This window comes from Pantherophis guttatus, chromosome 2 (assembly GCF_059756535.1).
Source record: "Pantherophis guttatus breed Tessera chromosome 2, ASM5975653v1, whole genome shotgun sequence".
Lineage (NCBI taxonomy): Eukaryota > Metazoa > Chordata > Lepidosauria > Squamata > Colubridae > Pantherophis > Pantherophis guttatus.
Genome location: NC_142064.1, coordinates 192131077 through 192150776, shown reverse-complemented (window position 1 = coordinate 192150776; position 19700 = coordinate 192131077). Strand labels below are relative to the sequence as shown.

Here is a 19700-nt window from a genome sequence, read left to right as displayed (position 1 = left end):
TGATGCAAAAATGACCAAGATTTTGCCCTTATTGAGAATTTTCTTTTTAAAATCTATTTTACACTTAATAGTAAGCCTTCTACTACAAAATGACTCGGAACTATGCAACAATTCTTAGCAACTACTGTATGGTCAGACTTGGCTTAAGGGCTGAAAAAAGGATTAGGATTCTTGAAACTCCCCCAAAAGTTGCCTATCCCAGTCTAAATATTCTTTCTATTGCAACTATTGTGAGGAAAACAGCTAAACATTTGTTTAAAAAGACCTAGGAAAGGGAATTAAGTTTCTCTCCCTTGGTGTAGACCTCTGGACTCTGTAGAGATTCCAATCACAAAATTGTTCATATAGTAGGACTGCTCTGCTTATTAATCAACATTTTGCTGGAGTTGGGAGATGGGAGTGAATTGAATGTGATTTCATAGGAACGTAAAAGCTTTGTTGGATTAGGCCCAAGGTCGATTAGTCCAGAAATTTGTTTTCAGTAGGTCAGCCAGATACTTCTGGGAAGCCTACAAGCAGGCATATGCTATCCTCCTCTTATTGGCTGCTAGCAAGTGGCATTTCCCTTAACCATGACAGCTGACAGCTGATAGATATTTCATGAATTTACTTTTTCTCCTTATCTAGCCATCTAAGCTCAAGGCCTTTGAAATGAATGCCCTTTTTTCTGGCTTGAAAGTACTGCCAGTATGTTTGATGAACCTGATGTGGAGTGGTTTGGGTGAGTGCTGGAGATAAATTGAAGATAAATGAGAATGATGGCAGATTATTGGCATCACTAGAAGTGATATTGGTGCACAACTGCAATCTGCAATCCACTGCATGTTGTATATTTAGAAAGGATGGGTCAGACAAAACCTTTTTCTGGGAATGTAGTATGGTGGTATTGGGCCTGCTATCATTAGAGGTCTACAGTTCTCAACCTCTTACATTTACGAATATCTAATTATACTGTACATTACAGTAGTTATTAGGGAATGTCAGACAGACATTTAACCATTGCAGAGTCATCAGATCACACAAAAACAATGGTGATTTTATTGATATGAAAGTATGTTCTAACTGCCTTTGACTTCTTTAGATAACTAATATAAGCTGGATTTCCATTTGGTGGACCTGAAGATCCCCCTCTGTGCATTATACTGCTGCAAACCTGAGGTATTTCTAAGGCATGTTTACAGAAAAAAAGCCAGCCCAACTATATTTTCAGTTATTAGCTGTTATGTTGTGTCTATTTAAACATGAACCTTCTCCATTTGAGGATAGCTTTTTTGCATAGAGGTATCCCTCTAAAATGGATGCAGTTTGATTTTTTCTTATCACCACTCACTTTCAACTAACCCAGATAATTACAATAAAGGGAAGTCCATGCCTATTTTTCTGTTTAGTTTACTCTTTCCTTTATGTAATTCTGGTGAAAGATTGGCTAGGCATATCTACCGGCTATACATTGCTGGTTCTCTGTTCTTGAGATAACTTGGAATTGTTTAATGCTATCCATAATACTGCAGTTCTGTGACCATCAATCTGATACAGGAAGTCCTATTAATAGACAGAAATTATAGTTAAACAATTGAAAGTGTACTACGTCATGTCTCTATTGAACACTCTAAACTAACATTCACTGATCTTGTTGGAAAACATTAAACTTTATAGTTTTTAGCAGTAATAACTTCAACTGAATATTTTCTGTACCTGTTGACCAGTCATGCATATGTTGTGTCTATTAACAAGAGAACATCTATTAAGGCACTGCTTTCATGTGATATTTTGGGACTGTCTTTACATGAACTGGTTGCTTCAAGTCATGCCACATCATTTCAGTTAGAGTAAGGTAAGAGCTTTGATTCAGCATTTCAAATTTAACAATTCAATTGGCCTCTGTTTTATATTTATTTGTGTGTGTTTAAGAGCATATAACTCAAATTTAAGTTTCAGCTCCCAGAAGGACATACTGGACACTTTCTGGTAGAATCCACTAGTACAATCCAGACTCCACTGTTCCCTCAACAATTGCAAGACACCTGAGGCTGAAAATCAGCCCCAAATCATATGCTCCGCTGTCCTATTTCATGGTATGTAGTATGTCAGATCTCCCTAGTAACATTTAAGATAGGAGAAAGAGCTATTCTCTCTGGGCATGGGTTAATGAGATTTATTAGGAATAACAATGCAGTGATAATACTTTGACTAAGTTTGCTTTCAAATATAAAATTATTTAGAAGCAGTTTATATTTTGGCTTTCTTCCTTTAGCCCTTTCAGAGTAAAATGAGGAAGCCAATCTTTATGAGGAGGCAGACTATTCTACCACTGGATTTTGTTTACACTACTCTTATTGGTGTGGGAAACATCCTAATTTTTTTATTCTCATTAATAACCCAAAGTTCCACTTTCATCTTGCGTAGCCTCAGAATCTTGTTCTTTAAATGGTACACTAGGTTGTGAAAGTAGTCTTTGGGCAAATTTTCCTATAATTTCCTTCTCATTAACCCCCCCCCCAACCTGTTGTAGTTTAGTGATTTTCTTATGTGGACTCATGAAAACTAACATCAAACATGGCCTGCAAATCCTTTGCTGTTACCATGGATCTGTGACCTCCAGGAGTTTTGTATTATCTTCAATGATTTCTTGGATAATTTTACTAGGAAGAGGTAGCAATGCTATTACATTTCTTCCAGTGGTACATCATCTGCTAACTAGATTTTAATTGGAGGCCAAAATCTTTGGCTATGGTTTTGTGACCTAGCCCACTGGGCCCCAGGCTCAGGAACACCAGCAGCTTTTTCTGAGTCTGCCGCAATGCCTGACCGAGGCATGATTCATTTTCATAAACCTGTGCTATGATGAGCAAACTCCAATGTTAACAATAATCACAGTTGCGTTTGTTATTAAGAAAGGGCTCCTTGAACTCACACCTGTGATTGGTATTTCTGACATAACTTCGCCTCTTAAGAGAGCTAATTTTTCTAAGGCTTTTTCATGAGGAGGAAAGTTGACTCAGTATGTTTAATAAAGACATGACAGACGGCACAGTTTGGAGTGTTATTTAAACAGAATCTATAAATGGGTACAACTTAGATAAGGCCCTGATCACATTATAGGTACAATACAAATAAGGATTCACATTTTTTTTCTCCCACAGCTATATCCCATATAAATTCTGGCTTGCTGAATTGTGGAAACCTTTTGGAGAGTTAACAGAAGATGAAGGAATTTTTTTTCCAGAAGGAATGAAATTATGCAACTAAATGTATCCCACACTGAACGGTGAACTATGTGTAGAGAAATGTGTTTTGTGCATGACAAAACTTAGTTCCTATTGTCTAATGTGGCTAGCCAATAATCATTTTTGTTTGAAAAAACTGCTCAGAAAAAGGGGTAACAAGCAATACTGAAATGAACTTTTGTGAGCATGTTTTTAACCCAATTTTTCTACTTCATATTGCCTTTTTCTATATATTCCACCTTATTCTAGAATGAAGTTCATGTAGATGAAGAACCTATTATTCTATGTGCTCCCATGTATGTGCATGTCATATTCCTGCAGCCATCTTCCCAGCCTAGACCCCTAGTTGGGACTACCTAGAACAAGGGTGTCAAACTCACATCGTTACGGTGGCATCATGTGATGTATCGGGACTTCCCCCCCCTTCGCTAAACTGGGCATGGCCATTATGTGATGCATCTGGCCCATGGGCCAGGAGTTTGACAGCCCTGACCTAGAAGCTTTCATTCTCAAATGAGGCAGTCTGGTGCAGTGGTTAAGGTGCTGGTGTAGAAGCCAAGAGACTGTGAATCCTATGTCTCCTTTAGGGATGAATGCTGGCTGGGTAATTTTGGCCTTTCGGCCCAACCCATCTCATAGGACTTTGTGAGAAAAACAGAAGGCAGAGCTATTAGGCATGTTCATTGCTGTGTTATATCCAGAAAAGGCAGGATAAAAGTCTAGTAATTGTTCTGGGTAGAGCTACATGGAGTGGAAAATATACCAGCAAAATTCCAGAAAAGCACAAACAGCTGTTTTATATTAGAATGTATCTACTTACTTTGTGGCAGTTTGGCAGTTTGCAGGATTTATACTGCAAACTCTCATAGCAGATTTGATGCAGAATAGTTAGAGGAAACATCTATCCCGTTGCTTTTGGAAATATGTTGTGGGGTCTTGTACCTTTCTCCATTTCAAATTAAGCCCAACATAGCAGCATTGTATCTCTATCTGAAGAGAGCAGCCACTTAGGAGTAATTTTATCATAAGAACTTGGATGGTAGAGAAAGGCTGAAAAAAATTGTTGCATTTTTTGTTTGCTTCTCTTAAAAGAAGCCAGAAACCAGTATTTTTCCCACCCCATCGAATAATTGTTTTTTAAAAATCCATTGCTCATACCCACTTTACCAATATTCCCCATTATGCAACAGAATTATGCAACATAATTCCTTAGAGATCCCGCTGGATACAGATGCTTCTAGTATATTTTAAGTTATTTATATCTAAGGGATCATTAACTCCTAGATTTGCTGAATGTTCTGAGTGTTTTACTTGACTTTTTACAGATATTAAACTAATGCCAACCCTGAGAATTTAGCAAACTATTAAAAGGATTTGAATCTTTGCAACTCATTAAGTATATTTAGTTGGTGTTTCTCTTTCATTTAGCAAATACAAGCCTTAAATGACCTACTATGCCTGTTAATAAGGTTGTTATAGTAGCATGTAGTCTGATATCAGTACATGACTACTATTTATATAAATGTAATATGACCTTAACCACAACAAAGAATCACATGTGCACAGCACTCAGAGAAAATGAATTAGCTCTTTGAACAAATGGCTGTAATGATCTAACAGAAAGGAATAGGCTTGCACCTTAAGCCTTGTGTATGTTTAAACCAGAGTGGGCAATTTTCCTATGGCAAGGGATTAATGTTTGTGGGTCTGGGTTTGAGGTAAGTGCTGGGTATTCTTTGCATTTCAACTACAAAATGGTTATTTAAGGGAGACTATTGTGGCTTTCCATATGTTTCCTGCTTTAAAATGGGAAAAACTGATTTGTCAAGTTATCATATTCAAAAGGCCTTCAAGAGTACTGCAATTCACACAGATTTTCTTCAGTGATCACATTCACAGAATTACCAAGAATTGCTTTTCAGCCTTTTGGCTAATATCAAGTGTAGAATTACCAAGTAAGGATAGAATAGCAACACAGAAGACTTGTACAGCCAAGGCACAGGTACAAATTATTTAAAACCCAGGAAGACAAAGTTTTGGGACTGCAATGTCCGTAATTCATTGCTAGTAAATATATTGCTCTGGCACTTTAGTGCTAAGTCCCTAGTGGGCAGTAATTTGTTTCTCCATGTTCAGAGCTGTTTGTACTTTATTTAATGGCACTGGGCAAGCTTTGGCAAAAATTTTCGTTTTGGAGAGCAACATGGGTGCAATTTCCAAGTCATATGCAAGGTCTCTTATATTAGTCTACCATACAGGATTAGTGAAAAATGGTTGTGCAGCATGCTCCTTTAAAAAAAAGCATATAAAAATTAATAAACTTTAAAATCTGTGTCAAAAATAGAATAGTGACAAAAATGTCTTGCACTGAGGTTATGTATTTCAGCTTTACATGAAATATTTTATATATAAAACTCTAGTGATTTGTCCAATTTAAAAATCTAAAGAATTCAAAAATAAGGCATTCAATATTTTGAAAAAAGTACAGATTTACAAAATATGTATATTCTGTCATGAAAACTTCACACCAACATTATACACTTTGAAAAAAATACAAACAGGATATATTACAAATTTATGTAGCAATAACTTAGGTCATAACATGCAATAAAAAGTACATTAATCAAAGTACACAAGCTTTTAAAGTTTTGAAACTGAAGAGCATTTGCAAATGCATCTGTACGCAAGTCAAACGTGGCACTTGAGTTCTGGTAGCATTTCCTATCGCAAGTTAAATTGTACATGATGATTATGGGGTGTCTGTTAATGAAAGTCATTTCTTATGAATCATTCCAACTTTGTTCAACAATAGCTGAAACTCGTTTTTCATATTCACGTTTGTTCTCTTGATAAAGCTGTGCAGCCTGACTGTTGGCAGGACTATTAGGATTAGGTTCATCAAGCAGTGACTGAAGGTAGAGGAAGCCAAAAACATGAAAAATAGCATTAATTAGCATTAAAAGGATAATGACAAAATAAATATAGAACAAAGCAACACTGGGCAGAAATTATAGCTAGACTGATGTTATAGATACTTTGTATAGTGTTAAAGTTCAACAAAACAATCTTTTTTGACAAATGTAGTCATATACAAGCTAGCTTAGTCAAATAATGTAACTTACACCTGAAGATTAAACAGCTAGCACGTCTATATCAAGTCTGAAGAAAGTTTTCGTTATTATTTTTAAATTACCTGAATTGAAGTTAAAATAGATGAGACATCGTATGTTGGACTCCAACGATTTTGAAGGATATCTAAACATATGCTTCCATCTGCATACACTAAAATAGATATTAACATTATGTAATTTGTTTCAGATCATTAATTTCCAGTTTACTACAAACACAGAATAATTTGGATTCAATGATCATCTAAAAAAAGGTGATGCACTTCCTGATTCTTCTTATAATTACTTAAAAGTAATTAAAAAATGTTTGCAATTTTTGTGTTACATCCAAACTAGCTTTCTTTTTGCTAACTAGGAAAAAATCATTGGCAATCATGTCTTCTGATTTTGATGGGAAAAATGAAGAATGAAATCTCTGAGAGTCAGTCCCCGATTTAACTGTTTCCAGAGGAACTAAATGCTTCAACACCATGCAGAAAGTTTAAATTATTTTGATATCTTATTAATGCAAGTCAATAATATATTCCTCCCACGGTTTAATATTTTAGTATAATTTTAATTGAACAGTCCAGATATCTCGGCAAAGATGTTCATACTTATTGCCAAACAATAAATATCTAAAAATGTATGACATATTTCAAAGAAGAGAAACCTAATTTTTTCATAAGCAGGACTAGCTTTAAGTGTAGCTCATATAAACCAGTCATTATATTTAGATACCATAACTTATTTAATTACAGTATTATTATTCACACAGGAAGAAAGCCCATATTTTATAAAGATATGGACCCAAATAGTTTATTTTCCAAATTTTGGATTTCTGCAATGATTAGTAATTTAATATATGAGATTCAGGACCCATGGATTTCTAAAATTAAATCAAAGGAAAGTTGTAGTTTAATGTAGATTAAGGTTTATTTTTATTTATAGTAACAGAATGGGAGGTGATATTTACTGTAGTCTAATGCATCTCCTTACAACAGGAAAATATCTGACACACCTATAATTCCTTTATGATTCCATACAAAATAGGAAGTTTTAATTTCTCTTCCAGTGGAAACATATTCCTTTAAAGAATCTAAAGGTTTAGTTTCTTTATGCATCTTATCATATGCTTATTTTAGAACATTTTTATATCAGAATTTATATTAAATTTCACAGCAGTGTATAGTAATAAGGATAATAGTAATTTATTACTCATCACTTTTGAATTAATACATTGTAACGTAACTTTTAAAAAGGCTTAGCTAAGACAATAAAGGAAAAATATAAATTTAAGTCTGATTATATGCAGGTTCTTGGTATTTTGGCAAATGACTGAATTACTGCTTTAAGTTAACTCCCTACAGTGACTTCAAGAAAAGAATGTATCTAAAGAATTGTTAATAACCTCTAAGAGAGCCAAGAATTTATCTTAATTTCGTTATTCTTTTGACCTAAATGATTAATATTGTGTTGATTTTATAAATTATCCCTGGCAGATTGTGAAGAATTTCTGGGCTAACCAGTTGCCAGAAGCCTATCTTCAACATACAGAAATAGAACATTGCTGAATATATTATTACACTGAAGGTTTTATTATTGCATCTTCCAATAAAATTTACCATTGGGATGAAACATCTTCGATAAAAATCTAACCGTTGGCGGTTTATTTGGGTATTCTTCTGAAAATTCTATTATTAGTTTAAAGGTTCCTGTGTAAAAAAAAGAGTAAGCAATAAGGAAGTGTGGCAGGGCTTAGGAAATAAAGAAATATACATATATATATATATATATATATATATATATATATGCTTTTTTTAAAAAGAAGTAGAATAACAGCTGTATATAATACATTCCTATGTCACCTTAGTCAAATAGCTTGAAACATGGTCACAGTAAATCAAGTGAAAACTAACCTAATTTTTCATTTTTGCAAAAACAGGGCCTACCATTGTAAAAACAAGTTATAGTAAACATTTTTTATTTCAAATATTAATAAAACACTGAAATGCAAATAGAAATAACATCAGCTTCCTCTAGCAATCCATCTAAAAGACTATGGACAAGACAAAACAAATTAAAAGTTAACTATTAACTATTTTAAGGGAAACACTGCAGATCCCTATTGTAGGGATATTATTACAGCTGAAGAAATCAAACACACAAATAGAATGCAAGCTCATGTATGACTGGTATGACTAACCTGTTCAGAAAAAAAAAATGTAAACACCTCATTTGTAATAGGTATTAATTCTTCTGCTAAACTAAATGTTAGAACTTCTTTACATATTATGCATTCCCTATACTAAAAAAAACCTGCTTTGCAATAGAAAATTCAAGATCTTCTGTGCTTCTCTCCCTATTTCTCACACATGCAAACACAGAAAATATAGATATAAATAGCCAACACCTGAATTTCATAGTCCTCTCAAGTAAACAGACTGGAAATACAGTTAGAAGAAATAATTCTACTTTTATTGTAAGGCTACATTAACAGAATCTTGTTAAGTCTAAGGATACAAACTTTCTGCTGCCACATTTAGCAGCCTAATCAATTAGGGCTGATCCTAAGTTTCTTTTTCTGACAGTTAAGCCACTGGGGCTCCTGTCTCAATTTTCTCATTGTTTCCCTGACAGCATCTCTTTTCCCCCTTGTTCCCCAAGGTCATCCATACATTCCATTACACATACAGTACTCTTTCCTTTAAAAAAAATAAACAATTACAATTAAAAAGGTAAAAACTAAAAAAGGTTTAAATATATAAGAAATAAAAGAAAACTAGAAAATGCAGAAAATGTAGAAAAAAAGTATAAACAATTTTGGTAATTTAAAATTGTTCTTTTAAATACACCTCCTCTTAAAATACAACAAATGATCTCTTATTCCCATATCTCTTTAAAATAAATCCTTAAAACTGTGCAGTCCTAGTCAGCAAAAGTCCATTATTATCAGAGTTAATAGAATATCTATTTTAACTTTGGTCAAATAAACCAACTTTATATTCCTTTGATCCTTTAATTCAGGAGTGTCAAACTCGTGGCCCATGGGCCGGATGCATCACATGCTGGCCCCGTCCCCGCCTGGTTTAGCAAAGGGGAAAATGTCCTGATATGTCACGTGACGCCATGAGTTTGGCACCCTTGCTTTAATTTCTAACAAACTTGATTTTTTTTAAATAATTCAAAACAACAGCATTTTCCTGCAGGAAATTCTTTCAAAATCTTATTTCAAACCTATAGTAGCTGGACCCTTAGTCCATTTGTAACTTTTCAAAATGCTTATTCCAAAAAGGGATATTTTTTTTTGTCTTTAAACTTTTATTTAAAATTTCTTTTGCTAAGAATTGAAGGAAAATCACCTGGTGTTATAAAATAAATGTGTCAGTCTAAATTTTCAAATAGTTAAGAAGCAATTTCCCATAGTAATTAAGAAATGAGGTTTGGCAAATCTTATATCCATATAGGCTACAATAGAGCTGTGAGCTTAGTTGAAATCCATTAACTCTCAGCTATTCAACTTATAAATCGACCACAAAAATATCAGTTCCTGCAGTGCAAATGGGTGATCTTATAACCTCTCCTTTTTCTACACTTGGCTGGCCAGAATTCACCATCTGTCTGTAAATCACCACCACAATGTCATCCCTGCTCCTTCACAGACATCTAGTTCACCATGAATCCTCACTAGAAGCCACTCACATGGTATTCTTTTCAACACAAATTTACTGGTGGGGGGAGGGCTTAATATACATATAGATGCACAGAAATAAATCTTCCACTTTTGTATAGAATGAGTAAAAATATTTGTAATGTGAATTCTTCCTCAGTGTAAAACAAAGTAGGGATTCATTCTTTCTTCAATTCTTTTGAAAAAAAGGGATTTCAAAATGTATTAACTAAGAGTTTCTGGAGTGCAATCCCCGGTATATCCACAAACGTAAATATCACTGAGTTCCAAAGAACTATTTTATTATTGTTGTTTTAAGCTGCAGAATTATATTAATTTAGAGTTTATTTCACAACAATTTGAATTTCCACTTTTGAAGTTTTACTTGTAATCCAAAAACAATCCTTCAAAGAAAACTGATAAGTCTGTGGACAGTTTTAGAAGGCATTACTATATTCAATACAGTTGCTATAAAAAGGTAATAGGATCTATGTGCTATGGCAGAACAGGAAGCATGTCATCCGCAGGAGTGTTGAACGCCCCCATTAAAAAAAAAAAAACAGCTGCATATGAAAAGCCCAAGTAACTTGGCTTGTGAATAGCCAATTACCTTTTTGAGGGAGCTGAATAAGAATGGTTTCCAGGAAGGGACAATTCACAATATTATTCTGCTCCTTTCCATTACAACAGAAGCCAGTGCCAAATAAATCTGATCCAAATTTTTTTGTGAATTTATTATACTTATAATGCATCCATTCCCATCTTCTAGTATAAATACAGAACATTAACATAAAAAGAGTTTCAACCATTAAACTGAAACTTCATTGCCTGTATTTGTTACTTAAAAGTACATTCTCATCAATTTTAAGTCTCTCACATATATAACCTATCCTTCAACATGTTTTGAGTTATAAACAAGCATATTTCCAACTGTATTAAAGCTGTAAAGGCTTCAACTGAAAAGAATTGCAGAATGTGAGTATAGCATCTGTTGGAGAGTCTTTAAAGCAGGACTGATCCTGGAAACAGATGCATCTGCGTTAATGAGTCAGTGGCAGCTTTTCAGAACAAAATCTGAAGCATTGCACAACCTTAAAAATGCTTCTTCAAGACATAACATTTAAAAGTGAGAAGTGGGTGGCTGGATTGTATGTCTGTCACTGCCATAATAGTCTCATATTTTACTGTGATTGTTTTTATCAAGTTAATGTAATATATTGGGACATCTGCATTTTCAAGTGTCCAAAGATGAATTAGGACAATGTATTATTGACAAAACTGGAAATCTATATGAAAGATAAAGTGGCCCTTCAACCACTTACTGAAGTGGTTACTGAATAAACTAAACAATTAGAATATACAATTTTGGCCTAATGTTTTGATATGAGTCATTTTCCTCAAAATTCAGTTGAATCAGTGACCTCAGATTTGGTAAGGTCTTATGAGAGCCTCTCACAAGTGAGAATCAAAGAATGGCTTTAGTAGTGTATAGAAATTTGACCATGCTAAAGAGAGGGATTTTTTTCTTCTGAATATAGGGAAACAATGCTTATCTTGCAAGATTCCGATGTGGGTGAATTCATTTTTAGAATGATCAAGTCTGGGATTATAACTAATTGCATTAATTGTGAACCATAGATTGAGTAGTACTTTAAAAAAAAAAAATTACTGCAGATTTTGAGTTTTACTCATTGGTTTACCAGCTTATTTATCCTACCCACCTCTAGAGATCTCTTGCTGATTCACATTCAGATGACAAAAATAGATATAAAGGGTGAAAAAAAATTCCATATTTTGATTCTTAAATCTACAAATGTTTCCTGCAGAATTGTTTATTTTTGTTCAAAATATATTTTAGCTTCTTTTGTTGCATATGGCAAATAGTATTTAAAGTATTTAATTTCCAATTAATATTATTTGCCAATAGATAGTTTTCTCAATTGTTTTTTTGTTGTCACTGAGAAGCAAATGAATACTTGCTATATAGTCAGTTACTGTTTCTTACATATTATTTTTCAGGATCTGCTTCAGGTATCAAATGCAGGAAATAATATATAGGCTCATGAAACTAAAACCAAAAAAGATGAAGTTTAAAGAAACATACCATCTTCAAAGGGAGTACCTTCAGGCCTGAAAAGAGAAACAAGATCTATAGTGATTAATTCTTGCACTTAGTTATACCTGCACTATAAATGACAAAAATAAAACATTTTTAACTAATCTGCTGCTATTGGGTAATCCCATAAATATATAGAATATATAATTGAAGATAAATGTAATATTCTAGTAGCTCAGGTCATCTATTTTCCTGAGTCCTACTTACATTTATAATTTGAGATAAAACAAACACCAAATAGGATTTGCTTACAAATGTTCAACATTATGACACGCATAGCCTTGCTATGATGCCACATTTATACTTAAAATTATTAAGAACTTTTTTTTAATTTTGAAAACTTTGGAAATACTTTTTATGTTGGGTAGTCTTATTTAGTATTTATATCACGATCATACCCAATATATATTTTCTTTACAACTGAATTCTTTACTTACCCAAAAATTACTGCATTCCATTGCATTATATTGTTTTCAGATGGTGCACCACTGACCCCAACAGGTGGATCTTCTTGTAATCTTCCAATAAACAAAATATAATATACAAAAATATAAAATCTGACAGTATGCAAACACCAATTATGCAGCTTGAAAGTAATCAGAATCGTATTATTCTAATACATTACTACTGAACTCTCAAAAAAACCGATTGACCTGTTAAGAAAAATATAGAAGCATTCTCTCCAATTTAAAAGATATTGGTCAGAATGTTCTTACTATAAGCAGAATTTTGTAGAAAAGATAAATCCAATTCTTGGAGATAATTGATATTACAGGTAGTTCTCTAAACCACAATTGACCCTGGAATCTTCAGTTGTTTAGTGCAATGGTCATTAAGCAAGACATCATGTGACCATTTCGCTCAAACACAACAATCCTGGCAGTCTCACTTGTGGTTGTTAAATTATCATGTGGTCATTAAGTGGAGCAGTGGTGGGAAGAGGCCCTAGGAGGCTTGGTGCAGGCTACAGGGCTCACCAGTGCACAGAAAACTGCCACAGGTCCAGGTGGTCCAAGCCTTCTCTCCACACCCCACCAGACTTGGAAGGCCTCAACTAGTTGCAGTAACTGCAATTGCAGTAACACATGTAAATTGCTCCACTTACCTCTGCATTTTTCTGCAGCTGCTCACTGGCGTGCCCAGCCAATATGGGGCAGATTTATTCTAGTGGACATTTGGAAGGGTGTTTTTTTGTTTTTTTTTAAATCATGATTTGGGGAAGGAGCTCTTTCTAACTTTCTGAATGATCATGAGAATGGCACCTGTTTGCAGAATCATTTGGATGGCCTTTATAGGAAGACCACACCTCACATCAACTGCATATGCCTGTCAGCAGCTGCAGAAAAACTAAAGGTAATTGAAGCAATTTACATGCACTGCTGGCCCTGTAACTGGTTGAGGCTTCCTGGACATGATGGAATGGGGAGCAGATCCAGGTGTCCAAGGCTGCAGCAGCTTTGCAGGTGCTGATGGGCCAGGTGGGCAGCTGAGATGGGGGAAAGAGACAGGCAGATGGGGAGTTGGTTGCAGAGCTCCTGCAGTCAGTTGTAAGGATCGGTGGACTGCCAAGTGCCCAAATTTTCATCACATGAGCGCAGGAATGCTGCAACAAAAGCCTTAACTTTGGGTGCAGATTGTAAGTTCCTTTGTTCAGCAGTCATATTTTCAAATGACCACTGAATGAACAGTCATTAAGTGAGAACTATCTGTACTTTTACATATAGTTATTTCCATGTATTGGGTACTGATTGTATCTCTCCAAGAAGGGGACATTTAAGTTTATCTCTCTGAAGCACCAATAAATTAGTACAGATTGGAAACTTCCAAATCTTTTGTTTGTAGCCAAACAATAATCAAACAATGCCATTTTATTTTGGTGGGTGGAACAGCCTGATTCTGATGTGCTGTCCCATTCCATTCAATCCAATTACCTCTATGAGGTATCCCATCTCTCCAAAATACTCATATATTTTATGTATCATATCCGTGAAATATCTTAATTTTTTACATTATTCAATCACTCAAAGTGAATTATCAACAGGCCATCCTTTACAGGAAAGTTAAAGAGCACAAAGTTCCACCATGTGGCAAATGTGTCCTCTATAATTTTACTGTATGAAACTTTCCTTATCCTTGACAAACAATTTAGTTACTATAATATGCAAATGTTTTTACTGCAGCATTAATTATACTACATTATTCTCATTTATACACTTAAAGAGTTCACAACCTTTTATACATGTTTTCTACAGGTTTTATACAGAGCTGTATCTAAAATAAAACTGTAGTCATACACTTTTGTTTCTTGGAAAGAAATTGCAAAATAGTAATAATAAGGATAAGAGGAAATTAATAACATGATCCGCTAATCTATACTTCTTTGCCCTTTAAAACTACTCTGAACTTTATACAGCTCTGATTTTCAGGCATGCTCAGTTCAATCCATTTAATGTCAACAACACAGGCTACCCAAAGCCTTGGCTGGATAGCAAAAGAATGTGACCCTCTGCTACAAGGCAGCAAGTTTGCACACTAATGTCACACCAAATTATTAATTGCCATGTGCATTTCAGAGATAACTTTGGCTATTAAAGCTTCATTAACACCATGCTGTGAAAAGCCTTTCACTCTTTAAATTTTGTATTCTAAATGGGGATTTCATATGTGAGCGCTGTCATCTGAAGGTCACAGAATACATAAATGCTATTTACTACCTCCAGTTTAAATTCATAAACTTTCTCCCATTAATAACAGCATTCTGAGCCTAGTACAGAAGCTTTCTGACAAGAAATCACCTCCAGGGCCTCTATACCAACCTAGCTATTTTAGAAGGCACTGTGGAATAAATGAATTCCATTTTGAGATACCTATTTCTCATTTGATATTTAGTATGGCTTTCTTATTTATCTTTGTTAGATACCACAAATGAAGCATATTTTGCACTGTTTCTTTCTACAGTTCTAGATCCAAATGGTTATCTAATGACTGAAGTGCAATTTAAATCCTAACCAAATATTGGGGTAGAACTGCTCTACATATATGCAAATATATGCTGATGATCAGCTACAGCATCCAGTCTACACTTATAAAAATCACTTTTTTTTTCTTTTGCCACTCCCTCCTATACTAATTTCAGTCTAAATGAACATTAGACTTCCTATAGCTGTACTGATTTTCTAGTTAACATTGTATGGGAGCAGCTGTAATTTTAATATAGTGATATACACATTATCCAAATGTTCGGTTTACGAGCTGTTGTTTAATTAGGATTTTAGGCTTTATTGGTGAACTTTATTAGCTATGCCAGGAAAGACATTTTGGACAGTTTTCTTAACAGCTTGCTTGAGAAAAGGGAATGGCCATATTTCTGCCAACTAGCAATAACAAGCTCAGATGCCTCCAGATGTCACTAAAAGCCAAGAGGCAAAGAAGACAGAAGGAAGCAACCTAAGCAAACACGGAAGTATAAGCTCCCCCTTCCATAAAGAAAATTAAATAGCTTCCTTGTGCTAGAGTTACTATACAGTACCTGGGATGTTTATTGTATTTGCTTCAGCACAACTGGCTTCTTCACAAGTATTTTATCAAAGAAGTATTTTCAGAACGATTCAGAGAGAAAAAAAACACCAAATCACAGGCTCATAGACTATTTTTCTTCCATCCACATTTTCCATTTCTTCCTTTCAATTATAGAATTCATTAGCCAGCCTGTCCCAGATTTTACATGCCTGAAATAGAAGCTGTGCACTATTCTCTTCGTATATGTATTAAAGAACAAAGTGAAGTAAATTCCAGATATACCGACAAGATTAGTTAAGAGATTAAAAGATCCAACACACTAAGGAAAGAAGAGGATCCTACTTTCGACTTCAGGGTTTCCTAGCCAGAGATTCAGCCATGCTGGCTTTTATTTTATTATTTTTAATCAATTGTGCAGTATTGGCAAAATGCTTTGTAATCGGTGAAGGGAAAGCATACCAAATAAACACTTGGACCCAAAGACGTAGTTCACACAATCTATGGCCCATCCACCAATACCTAATGGATAAATGTTGTTGTTTTTTTAATATCAAGTTTGCGGCTTTAGAAAGAGAAAGAAACATGCTTTCGTTTCCCCAGGTAGCTCAGTACTTGGCAGCAAATCAGTAGCTTTTTAAAGCAAGGCTTCTGGCCACCATTTCCAAGAAACAGTTAAAAAGAAAACCTGGCACTTGCTTTTTTTCTCTCTCAACTACAGGCGCCCCAGTCAGCTGTACTACGTGGTCAACTCAGTCCATTTTAATCCGGCTCACTTTATTTACAAAATAGGCATTAGACCCAAGGCTTTCACAGTCTCTCATGGGAGGTTCTTTGGGCTGGGAGGATTATTAAAAACAACAACAACAACAATCCACATGCACCCAATAATCCGATCGTTTAAATCTCTTGTTCCTCAAATAATCCTCCTTTAGTTTTAGCATCCTCATTGTTTTCTTGCCTAACGCGGGACGACTAAGAGAGTGGAAATAGTTTCTTACAAAGGAGGGAAAGACTTTGCCTCCCAGTTTTTGAGCAGAAAATAAAATCCAGATTTCCTCTTTCGCTTCTTTTTCTCCACGAAGGCCCATAGCCGTCGCCGCCCGGAAGGGCAAAGAGTAGTTAAGTTCCAACCGAGGGATCCCCAAGAAATATCTATCTATCTATCTCCCTTTCCCCCTAGAAAAGGGGACCGGGCGGAGAGGGGGGGGGGTTTCCAATCCCAGCTCAAGCACTAAAGAAAGGGTTTCTAGCCTTGGAAAGAGCGATCCGGAGACACATAGGGAGCATTTACCTCTTGAAATCCCTCATTAGCCTCCGCCTGGCTGGAGTGGACATGATCTTCTCGCCCCGATGATCGAAGACTCCCGGTCGCCCCCTCCCCCAAAAGCCTCAGCACTGCTCCTTAGCGCAGCTGCCTCGCTTCCTCGCGCTGCTTCACAAACAACTCTGCAATGGCGTCTCCCTCCGCCGGTGGGAGGAGGGAAAGAAGCCACCCTTCGCGACTCTACCACTCGGCCTGCTTGCGGAGGAGACCTAGAACGCCTTAGGAACGTACCACCGCGCCGGGGTGAAAAGGGGGAGTATCCTTTCTCCGAGAGGCGGCGGGTAGCTTTTCGCTCCGCTTTTTAAGCCTGAGGGGGCGCGGGCGGGCGATGTTTTGCGGATTTCTCTCGTAGCGCGTCCTGACTTTTGATTTCAAGATCGAGTCTATTATTCATGTTTCTGTATATTGACCACAGTTCCCTCATCGTTAAGTTGTGGAGGTGTGGTGTAAGCCTTATGAAGAATCTAATTATAAACAAGTCTCACTGTGCTTCAAAGAGTTAATTTATTATCGCGTGAAAAATTGGTCGGTTCTTAAAATGCCACACGGTTATTTTTGCCGCTTAATGTGACCAGCAACTGAATCTATAGGTGTATGACTGTGTGTGTGTGTGCCAAGCAAAGGAGTGCTTTTTTGCCACAATCTTCCAATGCTTTTTTTTTAAGATACTACCATTCTACGATGAAAACGGGGTTGCTTGGGTAACAGAGTCAATAATGCCCTAAAAACAGGTGAATATTGAAAAATTCTTGTGCTTTCGGACCACTTCGTTTTCTGCAAAATGAAAAACAGTTAAGAAGCGGATCCACATAGTCCACATAGAAGCAACTATACCAATGCAGCTGAAGAGAGACGCGGACTTACGTGAATGAATATAAGAAAAAAAAACAATAATTAGCAGAATGCCTAGTTATAGCTATGGAAATATTGCAAGCTTTCTGATTGTGTGCAATGAGGCCCGATTGCCTAAATGCGCTCAAAATGAAGCGGATTAAACAAACAAAAAACAGCCCCTCGATCCAGCATATTGCCTATTAATTTAGAAAACAGTTTTACGAACGTAACTACGGTGCAGCCGAAACCACCCGCCCCTGAAACATCTGATGTTCCCCCTTTCGATGGTGCTACATGAGGACAAAGAAAATGAGCTTTTTTCCAGGCTGTGGGCACTTGGCATCGTCCGGTGTTTTCAAACTAACTTTTGCCGATAACGCGGCTTTTGCAGAAACAGTCCATTAGGCGGGACAGCACGTCGTCTTCCACCTGGGAGCTGACGTCACCCAGGACCTTGCCTTGCCCGAAACCTTATCGAACGCGATGACGTCGTGCCTGGCTGTTGACATAGCGGCGGTTGCCATGGAACTGGGCCGGTTTGCTTGGCTAGACCTGGGAAGACTCAACATGGGGATTTCCCGGGAGCAGGTCAGGAGCGCCCTAGATAAGGGAGGGCAGCTGTGGGATATCCTGGTGTGACGCGGGAAGGAGGTTTCTTGAGGCCCGGAAAAGAGCAGACAGGGTGGGGTATGCGGTGATGAAGCATGCTCAGGTTGCGTTTCCGAACACTACCATGGGAAGAGATGTGGAAGTGAGGAAAAAGGTTGCAGACTGACATATCATCAAAATCCAAATGCAGGTTTAAAAGCAAAGGATTATTTTGCAGTCCTGTAATAATCCCTTTGCTCCAGAGAAACCTTCAGTATACTGAAAAGTACCTAAATAAATGTGCAGGGGATTAAATGGGATATGCATTATGCAACATCCAAATGCACCAAAGGGCACATTTGCAATGAAGGTTAGTCAGAAGTTTCCACTCTGATATCCTCCATGGTGGGCAGAAGGATGCTTATGTATTTATGTAAGATATATTTTATATGGCCACCCAACTCACTCACTCTCAGTAACTCCCAGAGGCTTGCAAGGATAAAAGTCTAAAGCCCAATGCAAAAATAAATAAAATGCAATAACCTCCCTGTGCCCCGCTGGTGACAACAATCAAACGCACCATTTGATGGGCTTCATCTCATTTCCATCTGTTAAATGGTTTTAATGCTTCCTGCTAAAATCAGGGCATTAAGCATTTGCCATTTTTTTTTCTTTTTGAGAAATGGGAGATACTCCGTCATAGCAGAGTGTGCCCAGTACAGAAAATAAGTAAATAAGGATAAGCCGCAAAGAACGCAAACAGACAACGTAGTTCAATAGAGGGAGAGGTGACCTGGTCCCTGGCAGAAATTTGCATTAGCTCTCCTACATTTCTTTGCTATTGACATTTTGATAGAGATTAATCATTGAAATGCATTCCTCTTCAGGGAAAGAATTCCCTGCTCTTGATCCTCTACTCTCTTGGGCAATTTTCTTAAAACATTTTTCATGTTTTCGGCAATTAACCATTTTGGAAATGAATTTTCCTAATATTCTTATAAATAATAGTAAATAATCTTATTGGAAGAAGAGAACATTTTTAACAGAAAATAAATCCAGCCAGTATGCTATTTCTAATATATTATAATTGCATGATAAATCTTGGAGCCATAATGTAGTTTGCAGGTGGATCTGAAATGAAAGCATTAAGAAATGGAATGTATCAAGAGTCAAGAGTAGACTATAAATTAATTGCCTGATTTGAATGCAGGCTACCCTTTGTATTGCATGGGATATGGTCCACCAAATCTCTAGTCTCAACGACTCAGAGTCATCCTGGATTAGAGCTAAAGCCAATTTATTCAACAATCTGTTC

General features: G+C 36.2%; 2 protein-coding genes across 7 annotated transcripts in view; one reads left to right on the top strand and one right to left on the bottom strand.

Annotated features, from left to right (window-relative positions):
* Positions 1-5589: 5589 nt before the first annotated feature.
* On the bottom strand, positions 5590-17186 carry UBE2B (ubiquitin conjugating enzyme E2 B). The gene is made up of 6 exons (XM_034403989.3): positions 16931-17186; positions 12558-12638; positions 12109-12134; positions 7960-8049; positions 6421-6509; positions 5590-6136 (listed from the first exon to the last, which is right to left on the bottom strand). The coding sequence occupies exons 1-6, from the start codon at positions 16972-16974 to the stop codon at positions 6008-6010; spliced, it is 459 nt and encodes a 152-aa protein (XP_034259880.1). The 5' UTR covers positions 16975-17186; the 3' UTR covers positions 5590-6007.
* CDKL3 (cyclin dependent kinase like 3) overlaps positions 17133-19700 on the top strand; it is a 38560-nt gene continuing 35992 nt past the window's right edge. For 5 of the 6 annotated variants that reach the window (XR_004588854.3, XR_015732569.1, XM_087887440.1 and 2 more), the window contains exon 1: positions 17133-18385. The gene's annotated coding sequence lies outside the window, so the exon portion shown is untranslated. The remainder of the gene's footprint in view (positions 18386-19700) is intronic. The other variant, XM_087887439.1, reaches the window with a different exon arrangement.

Excerpts from the sequence above, each read along its gene's own strand:
- UBE2B (XM_034403989.3), bottom strand. The coding sequence starts at position 16,974 with ATGTCCACTCCAGCCAGGCGGAGGCTAATGAGGGATTTCAAGAG. Across the intron at positions 12,639-16,930 it reads CTAATGAGGGATTTCAAGAG|ATTACAAGAAGATCCACCTG; the intron begins GTAAATGCTCCC and ends GTTTATTGGAAG. Across the intron at positions 8,050-12,108 it reads AGGTACTCCCTTTGAAGATG|GAACCTTTAAACTAATAATA; the intron begins GTATGTTTCTTT and ends TTTTTTACACAG.